This window comes from Bidens hawaiensis, unplaced genomic scaffold, assembly GCF_021521415.1.
Source record: "Bidens hawaiensis isolate Kalapana, Puna unplaced genomic scaffold, B.hawaiensis_p1.1 tig00031842_1, whole genome shotgun sequence".
NCBI lineage: Eukaryota > Viridiplantae > Streptophyta > Magnoliopsida > Asterales > Asteraceae > Bidens > Bidens hawaiensis.
Window position 1 is genome coordinate 208,367 of NW_027495393.1, and position 10,555 is coordinate 218,921.

The 10,555-nt window shown below is 30.6% G+C and overlaps 1 protein-coding gene across 1 annotated transcript; it reads right to left on the bottom strand.

Moving 5' to 3' along the window:
- Window positions 1-7,932: 7,932 nt before the first annotated feature.
- Window positions 7,933-9,446, bottom strand: LOC143582710 (NDR1/HIN1-like protein 10). Its single transcript, XM_077065201.1, has 2 exons — window positions 8,732-9,446; window positions 7,933-8,077 (listed from the first exon to the last, which is right to left on the bottom strand). The coding sequence occupies exon 1, from the start codon at window positions 9,443-9,445 to the stop codon at window positions 8,759-8,761; it is 687 nt and encodes a 228-aa protein (XP_076921316.1). The 5' UTR covers window position 9,446; the 3' UTR covers window positions 7,933-8,077; window positions 8,732-8,758.
- Between the last annotated feature and the right edge of the window lie 1,109 nt (window positions 9,447-10,555).

Below are 10,555 nucleotides of genomic sequence, written 5' to 3' on the forward strand. Positions count from 1 at the left end.
AATATTTAGTGCTATTTTAAGGTGACATATTATCAGAATAAAGTATTATTTTTGTATTGCCGGAATTTTTAAGAATTTAAATATTAACGGCTTTTTTTGGGCGGTAATTGATGGCTTGAGAATTCTGTTGATCTTGCATTTTTTGTATATAACTATTAAGAAGTGGTGTTAAAGTGTTTGTGGGAAAGTTTATAAAAAGGGATAAATTGGTGGTGTGTATACAACAATAATAGGGTGTTTATGGGTTGGTTTGGGTCAAGTTTACTGTTGTAGAAATCGCTAGTCGGACGGTGGGTTGGAGACTAGCGATTATTCAGAATTAATCAGGATTAATCGATAAATAATTGGCGGTTTGTTGGGAATTTTACAACCATAACCATGGCCAGTTAACGCTCCAACAAAACCACAACCGAAGTTGTTGGTTTTAACAATAGTAAGGCCCGACTTTCGGTTTTGGCAACAATTCTAGGCTGAACCCCAAACTACGGTTTTAGGAAGTGACAAACAAACTGGAAACTGGCTAGCCGATGGTTTAAGCTGATTTATTTTCCATAATATTAGCATGCACTAGAAAAATAGGAATGATTAAAGATGGTTTATACTTTATAGTTACAATACATAAATATAGGCATAACATGGAATATCTATAGTATATATAATAGATGAGTTAAGTTTTTAGGAGATCTAAAACTCCATATATAAAAATTTGAAAATCTAGAGGTAAAACGGTATTTCAAAAATATATCTACAATAATAATGGTCATTCAACTTTAATCATTTTTTGTTAATATATACTATAGTTACACATTTACCCCATATTCTAAACCAACGACCCCCCATACTTTTTAACGTGCGTAATTTTTTCACATGTTAACATTTTTTTAAAAAAAATTTACACCATAAAAATGAGCATTTTATTTTCTTTATTAATATACTTTTTAATTTGAAAATAACTAGCATGTTATGTGATTACGAGTTAGGACTGGCAACGGGTCGGATACGACGGTCTCGGGTCGTGTAAGACCGGATTAGGGTCAGAATGAGTTGTTACAAAAATAGATAATTTGGTTCAAGTCGGGTTGGTACGGATTAGGGGCAAAATGGATAAGGTAAGACCATGTTTTTAGTTAGAACGGTGTCGGGTCGGAAAGGGATTCGAGTCAAACAGGTTGATTTAAAAATTAGCATACGTAAATAAACACAAATAACCATAAATGAACATACTTAAATGAACACAATAGAGTGATATAATTTGTAAAATACAAATGATATTTATTATTTTTTATTAATATGTAAACGAACATAAATAAGCGTTATGAATTCCGTCTTTGTTGTTTCCTTTTTACTCTTAACTCTACAAAAGCATTTAATCACAATTCATATTTATAGTTACGTTCAACATTTGATTATTGTTGTTGTTGTTGTATAGTTTTAAATTCAATTTCGTCTTGAACCTACAAATACAAAAACTAATTAACTTAACATATTTCTTTATCAAAAACACTAATGCCTATAATATATGATTAACATCTAAGTGCTAGTACTTAATAAAAAAACCCATCAGTTGCTAGGTCAAAACAAAAATCTTGTAATGACGTAGAAGTCCAAAATAGGTAAGCTTAAATATACACAAAGCTCGTTAAGGCTCGATGAGCCTAACGGGCTTCCCATTGAAGGCTTGAGCTTAGGCTTGATGACTAAACAAGCTTTACTTGATGCTTAGGCTCGGTTCAGACTTGAAAAAACTCGACTTTCTTCAAAATATTTATCGGTCCGAGCTCGAATGGATCTGCACATTCACACCTTAGGTATATGTCCGTATTTAGATACATTACATGTACAATCACTAGGTTAACTATATTATAAGTAAACCATGGTTTCATTGGTTTGAAACAACACATCATTTACTTATTTTTTGTAAATTCAACATGACCACAAATTCAGGTAAAATTCATGTCTTCCGTTACTTAAATAGTAAACTCATAATTTACTTTTTAAAATCATAACTAATATATAATTATTTAATTACATAAAATACATCACCAATCATGTAATTTAGTCCATGCATGGTAATGGATAATCACAACTTGATATATAAAATCCATCTTGTGTAACTAACCAAACACATTTCCTTGAAAGATAAGTGAACCATCCCGAGTAGTATTTCTTGCCTGTATGATAACTGAAAACATCAAGAAAGCCGTCTTTGAATTCCAATAGAAATGAGCATAAAATAGTGTCTTGAGCGAGACGGACTCGCAAAAGTCCCATTTTTGTTCAGCGTTTGTTGCAAGTCTATGATATCCGAGATCATCGTCACTTGATTGTACATGAACGGTGCTAGTATTATTGGCATCATTGTAGATATTAACGATCCACCAAGAGAACAAACAAACATTTGCCTTTGGTGTTTTAGATACTATGGACGGTATTTGAGTGTTCGCAACTGAAAATGCATTTATTGTGACAATAATGCAAAAGAACATTAAGCATAAGCTCTTTATGGGTGCGATGGATATAAGAGAATATAAATAACTATATTATATAAACAGAAAAGATAGGTAATTAATGTAAACTAATAAATATTTTAAGGTTTGTCGTCTAAAAATACAAAATCATCATCATATTTGGTGTATCCCACCATCATCATCATACACGTTTAAAAATACACAAATGATACAAAAAGGTAGTATTTCTTTCCACATTTTAGAAAACGTGTCATTATTAATTATCAATGTTATTAAATTGCTAACTAAAAGAAAGGAAATATCATCCTAAACGTGTCCATACAATCCATTAAATTTCTTAAAATTTGATTACTCTCGTATAATACTACTAGGTTAGAGCCCGTATTCTATACGGGTAAAAAAATATAATAAAAATAAAAAATTAGTATATGTAATACGTAAATTCAATTGTTTCATATAATAATTTTTATTTATGACTTTTTTTATTAAGTTTTTTGATATATTATGCACAATAATTTAAAGTTGAAAACTAAATCTTGATGTTTGATTTATTTCAAATAAAACATTCATACCGATTTGTCATATTAAATATTGTGTGTGTAAAAATTATATTTATAACAAAATGTTATCACAGATTTAAAAGCTAAATTTACAAATACTAAGGTTTTATTGTAAAAGAAAATAAATATAATATATTATATTTTAAAATAAAGAAAGAAACGATGAACAATCTTAAATAGTTGTGTTAAACAGAAATGAGAAAACAACGTCATATTGTGAATTATGAAAATGTTAACAATTAAATATAATTTTGTTTTTATACTTGAAGAAAAATCACATTTATATATGTTAAGTTACTAAATCAAACACAAACACCATTTTAGTGGAGTTGGTAAGCACATTTGGTTTAAAACATGAGGTCTTGGGTTTGAAACCCGTATCAATAATATATTTTTTAAAATTTTATAAAGCCTTATGGGTCATGAGTTATAATAGGAAAACGAGTTCTAAATGTTATAAAGTCTTATGAGTCATGGGTTATAATAGAAAAAATGGTCGTGGGTCATAATATAATAGGAAATAGTGACATGACATATACTTGGCATCCTATTTTGAGTGCCTAGTTAAATGTCATGTGGACAAATTGTGTTGCTTTAATAGTATGGTTAGATTAAATTAGATTAGCATTGGGATTAAAATTAATTGATTAATTATGTGAAAATTATAACAATTGAAATGGATAACATGGAACATTAGATGGACACCTTAGGAGAAGGACAAGTGGACAAATTTGTTTTGCTTTAATATATTAGTTAGATGTTATAACCCGTGTGACGAACGAGTGGTTAAAAAAATAAAGAAAAATAAAGAAAGATTTTAATATTATTTTATTGAAATACCTTATAGATTTATATTATAATCACCGATTTAACTAATTATTTGATGGAAAAAAATGACAACTAATAATAATCACTTTAATAACACAAATAATAATATAAACAAATTGGTGTGAAGTATATGTGGAATCGATTAAATCGATAAGAGTGCTTATTTTAATTTAATTTTGATTTATAATATTAAGAAGAAATTCTAAATGTTAAATGTAATTTAATTTTAAATTATTTTATTAGCAAAGATTTTAAGAATTTATGTTATTTATGAAAAGAAATGATTTAATAAAGATTCAATAAGTGAAATAAACTTTATATTTTTTTAATTGGCATATCCCATTTTACTAAGCTGGTTTTGATCATGATTGACATAATAAATGATTGTTCATGTTCTTTCTTATTCTTATATAGTCATTACTAGTTTTAGAGCCCGTGTCACACACGGCCACACAGGATAATTCAAATTATAAAATTATAAGTAAAACAAATAATTACATAGCGTATATAAAAAAAATATATTTACATCTATGCTTGCATCTATACAATGTGTACATAAATTGATTTTATTTATATCACAAAATTATTTTTTTAAATGAACTTAATAAAAAAATACTCATACAAAAAACGTACCCGAGAATATTTCTTTCTATTGAAAAATTCATTCTCGATGCCATATATGTATAATTGAAAGACTTTTGGTTATAAACCAATTTCGGAAATAAAGCTGCTTATAAGATAGTAGTTCTAACCACTCAGTCTAAATACAAAAAGAGCGTTACCTTTATTGATATATTTATTAATTTACCACTCATTAAAGGAAAGTAGAACATTAAATTGTAACAATGGATGTTCTTCAAAGCTATGTTTTTCTGAGCTACACCATGAAAAAGATTTTGATAAGTTTCAGAGGGCTTTTCGACTTTGTCATAATGACAACATAAAAAATAACATGTTAACCCATCCAATTTTGTGAATATGTTGTTTCATTTGAGCATAGTTTTCCATGACATGCTTCTATACAACGTTCTGATCACCATTAAAAGAAAAATTAATGTTGACATAAATATTTCAAAATTGATAAAAGTTAGAAGCATTAATAGACATGAGGGTGGTATGTCGAAAGTGTTCGTAATCTTTTCTTATATTTTAATAGTTGAAGGAAAAATAGTTAGTTTGCCAAATCCCGAACCTTTTGATTATTTTAAAAAATGTCCTTAAAAATAAATTTGAAATCCGAATCATGTTTAAAATTCTAGCTTTCATACTTTTGGCGTTTTAATGTCAACACTTTGAACCCATAACAAATTTGACGATAAATCTATTTTGCATTCTCAAACTTTTAAAAATACTCAAAATTTTCATTTTTGACCCGCAACAAATTTTGACCTAAATGTACTTAACTTGTACCAAATAATCTATTTACCACTTTTGACCCATAATATCAAATTTAAATTCCATAAAAAACTCGAAACAATTTTCATTTGAGAAACATGATTTATTGTTGATTTTTGAAATTCACAAAGTATTTTGAAATATGTAGTAAAATAATATGTTAATATTTATAAAAATATATAGATATTATATAAATATATATAGTGTAAAAGGAAGGTAAATAATTATTGATTTATTACATATATTAGTTTTGAAGGAAAAAAATTGTGAGAATTAACCAAAACATGACAAGTGTACACATTTATTTTATTTTATTAGAATAGGTAGATTATATTACGGACAGGCATATCACAGTAATGCAATATTATTTTTTCATGAGAAAAAGCAATCCCATCAAAAATAATTAAAAGCCCAATAAGAGCAAAAAATGTTGCAGGTAATAATAAAAGAGATCATATTTTTATTAGAAGTTTTTGTAAAAATATGAGTTAATAACCATTTTCGTCCCTGTGGTTTGCTACTTTCGCTACTTCAGTCCAAAGTTTGAAATTTTGTCCTTATAGTTTTAAACATTAGCCAATTGCGTCCCTCCGTCTAATGGCATCCAACTATGCCGTTAGTTTAAGGGGTATTTTTGCCTTTATCCTGTTTATTTTTAGTTAATGGTCATTTTCGTCCCTGTGGTTTGATGTTTTTGCTACCTCTATCCAAAGTTTGAATTTTTTTTTCAATTTTATGTTTAATTTAATTTAGTTTTTTTGTCTATAACCCCTAAGAACATAATCCAAACCCAAAACCATCGTGCATCAACCAAAACAGGTCTACATTTACTTTGTCGACAACAATAATCATACCCCCCCCCCTCATATTTAGTTTCTAGACATTTCCTAAACTCTCCCTCCCCCATGGTGAAATTTATTGGTAAAGTGGTCAAGGTAATTCCCTGAAACCGTACTATACTGATAAAACTAAAATCGTTTCTTTGGTTAACGCATAATAGTTAGGGTTTAGAGATTAACATATCCTAGCAAGCATCTTGGTCGAAATCAACATCAGGAGGTCGAATATCCCACATTTCCATGTTTGCTCGAGAAATCAATACACTAGATCGCATGTGTGTTCTTCAAATCGTGGTGTTGTTCTTGAATTCTTCAAATCAACAACTCTAGGGTTGAATTCGACGAATTCAAGAACAATACCACGATTTGAAGAACACACATGCGATATAGTGCAACGATTTCTTGAGCAAACATGGAAATGCGGGATATTCGACATCCTGATGTTGATTTCGACCCAGATGTTTGCTACGATATGTTAACCTCTAAACCCTAACTATTATGCATTAATCAAAGAAACGATTTTAGTTTTTTCGGTATAGTTCGGTTTTAGGGAATTACCCTGACCACTTTATCAATAAATTTCATCATGAACTGAAGTAGCAAAAAAATAAAAAAATAAATAAAAATAAAAAATTCTAAATTAAATTAAACATAAGATTGAAAATTTTTCAAACTTTGGACTGAATGAGCAAAAGTATCAAACCACAGGGACGAAAATGACCATTAACTAAAAATAAACAGGAGAAAGACAAAAATACCCCTTAAACTAACGGCATAGTTGGATACCGTTAGACCAGAGAGACGTAATTGGCTAATTTTAAAACTATAAGGACTAAATTGACAAAATTTCAAACTTTGAACTGAAGTGGCGAAAGTAGCAAACCACAGGGACGAAAATAGCTATTAACTCTAAAAATATATATGATTCTTAACTTAATAATATTATTAAAAATGTAAAGCGAGACAAAAATTAGAAATGTGAGAAGGATTTATGGCCATACAAAAAACCTCTCAAAATAAAATCCAAAAGAAATAAAAAAAATCATAATTCAAAATATAAATAAAAAAAATTTAAAACCAAAATGTTTCCTCCGTCATTCTCGTTAAAAAAAAACGTCGAAAAGACACAATTTAAAAGACACAATTGCGAGAAAAAAGACAATGCCGAAAATGAACAAACAGCACAATGATAAATAAAAAAAAAGACACAATAGGCCACAAATATAACACAATGTTGAGTAATATAAAACAATATTAAGAAAAAAAGACACAATGTCAAGGAAAAAAACACAATCAATGACGAAAATAAACAAAAAACACAATGATAAATAGAAAGACACAATGTTCTTTTTCGAGTTTTGTTTAGAACGAGGAAGACGGTGGAAACATTTTTGGGTTTTTACATTTTTTGTTTTTTTATAAAAATTTGAGTTATGATTTTTTTATTATTTTTGAAGGTTTTTTTTTATAAAAAATTTCAAAATTAATAATAAAAAATCATAACTCAAAATATAAATAGAAACCGAAAAAATTTTAAAAACTAAAATATTTCCCCCGTCATTCCCGTTGAAAAAAAACGCCAAAAAAATGACACAATGACGAAAAAGAACAAAAGACATAATTAAACTAAAAAAAAGACACAATAGATCGCAAAATATAACACGAGTATTATAACCACCAGCATTGTTCAAGTTTGTGCAGAAATACAAACACTGGTTTTATTAAACAGTGTATTGATTCAGTTCAATCACTTATAAGCATATATATATAAACAAACAATTCCATAAAATTAATCAAACCCCTATACATTGCAATTTTTCATGGGACGACAAGGTAAACACGTATATAAACAGACATTCTCAGCTTTCAAACCATTGTTAAGGTCATTACTTTATGCCAAACAAATAAACGGCTAATATGAATGGTTTGCACTAATCGTTATTGCCTCAAGAATCGTCAAACACTCTACACTTGCTCAATGCAGCAGCTCAGGGACTGACAAATAAGAAAATATGTGAGGGGATACAAAATTCGTTCATGAAACCATAATTTTTGCAAATTAAATAACATCTATGAGCGAAAAAAGGGTTGCTTTAATGCTCTACTAGATTCAGCATTTAACACGAAGGATCAACAAAACGATCACGCTACAATCATGATGCAAATATGAAATTAAGTTTATCTTTATCTTATTTGATTTGATGGTTTACAAAGCAACTTTGGTGGTATTACTGGTATGCATAATCCATATCACTGCAAACTAATAAAAGAACTAAAATTGTTGACTTGACCAAAAACTAGTCAACCCATGGTCACTAATCAACCACAACATGTCTCTAATGTCCATTTTATTCATGAACTATTACTTTTAGACTATTGTTAAGCAAGTAAACTATTAATTTTAGACTATTGTTAAGCATGTATAAATCCCAAAAACTTCAACCCATGACCATAGATCAACAAACTAGTACAAGGCCGTCACCCGCATACAGTCAATTCTCATTAGCTTTAAAGTAACAAGCGAAAAATCAACAAGACATGTATAAGCATACTAATTCAAGCAGCAAAAACACGGTGAATCATAAACTATGCAAATCGGTTAACTAGTATACCAAAAAACTTACGGTTTATTCAAGAATACATACATAACTTGAAATCAACCAGTAAGTCACAGACCCACACTGCATTGTTTCAGACCACCAACCAAAGACCCATTATTCCCATTCGCATTCACCCGAACGGACAAATCCGGGCAATAAACCCTCAAAACCCTCCGTCTCGCCCACCACGACCCCGCCTGAAACCGCACCCGAGTCACCATCCTCAAATTAAAACTAACCGTCCCCTGACTCCTCTCCTCATTAATACCATCCCTCCCATCAACATACGCATTCACCGAAGCAAACATCGCCTTTAACGCACTCTCATTCCTCGTCCCCTGCACAAACGGGGGCACGGTCGTCTCCGAAATCGAGTCCGACTTGTAATAAACGGCAGCTCCAATTTCGTCATAGTAAAGGGTAATTTTGGAATTGGGGTTCCGGGCAACAAAACCCAGGTCCCAGTTTCCTGAGATTAGTGAAGTTGATGAGAGATTGAAGTGGGTAAGGGTTAGGGTTTGGACTCGGAATTGGGGGATTTGGGGGCGGAGGACGAGCCAGATGATGAAGACGATGATGCCGGTGATGAGGATGCAGCCGATGAGGAAGGCGAAGAAGCGGTGGACGAAGGTGGCGCGTGGACGGGACGCGTAGGGGTTTGGGGTGACGTGGAAGTATGTGGGTTGGGGTTGTGGTGGGTAGGCGGTGGTGGGGTAAGCTGGGTAGCCGGTGACCGGACGGGAGTGATCGGACATTGATTGATTGATATTAATATTATGGGAAATGAAATGAAATGATGAATATGATTGATGGTTGGGTAAAGTATATAGATCAAGTTGAGCTTGATCTCTCTGTAATGGAATCTTGAAGCACTCCACTGGATGCTTAAAATGAAGAAGCTAACAGTGATCTTTTTGAAACTAAATCCGAAATATTCAAAAATTCAAATCCGAAATATCTGGAAATTCGGACTCTGATGGTATATTCGGACTCACATGGTATTTTTTTAAAAAGTTCGGATATTTCGGATATCTGAAAATCCGAAATAATTTTTATATATAATATATATTACATAATAATATGGATTGTTTTATAAAGTTTTTTTTTTGTTGCTGTAACATAATTCTAGATCTCTAGATTTGGATCTAAAGTTCACCCACCTTCTTCTCCTATTCTCCCTGTTCAACATCACCAGCCATCACCCCATTCGCTTCTCGCGACCGTTCACAATCACCTTCTCGCCGTCGTTCACCATCATCGTCTCGTTCCTCTTGAAGCCCTGATCTAATAAGAAGTGATCGATTTTGAAGAAGGTTTTGAGAAATTGTTAGTATTTGGTAGATTGGAGATAACTATGAATTTGATTATGAAATTTGTCTAGCTTTGAGTGCATGGAGGTCAAAGTTCTTTCAAACATGTATACTTCTTGTAGAACACGGGTCACGATTTTATTAAAAAATATTAATAAAACAAATAATATATATATATATATATATATATATATATAAACAATTTGGGAGAAGCCCTAATCCTGTAAAAAGTGATCGATTTTGAAGAAGGTTTTGAGAAATTGTTAGCATTTTGGTAGATTAGAGATAACGTTACACTGTTAAATTATGAATTTAATAAATTTGTCTCACTTTGAGTGCATGGAGGTCAAAGTTCTTCAAACGGACGTACTTTTTGTAGGGCATAGGTCACGATTTTATTAAAAAATATTAATAAAACAATAAAGAATCTCTATATACAATTTGAGAAATTGTAGTACATATACCATATACAAATCTAAACGAGAATAACAACAAATATAACATATATATACATGTCTTGATTCATACCGAGAACCTTGACTTGTGCTCGAAAAG

Coding starts and splice junctions, on each gene's coding strand:
- LOC143582710 (XM_077065201.1), bottom strand. CDS start 9,445: ATGTCCGATCACTCCCGTCCGGTCACCGGCTACCCAGCTTACCCCACC.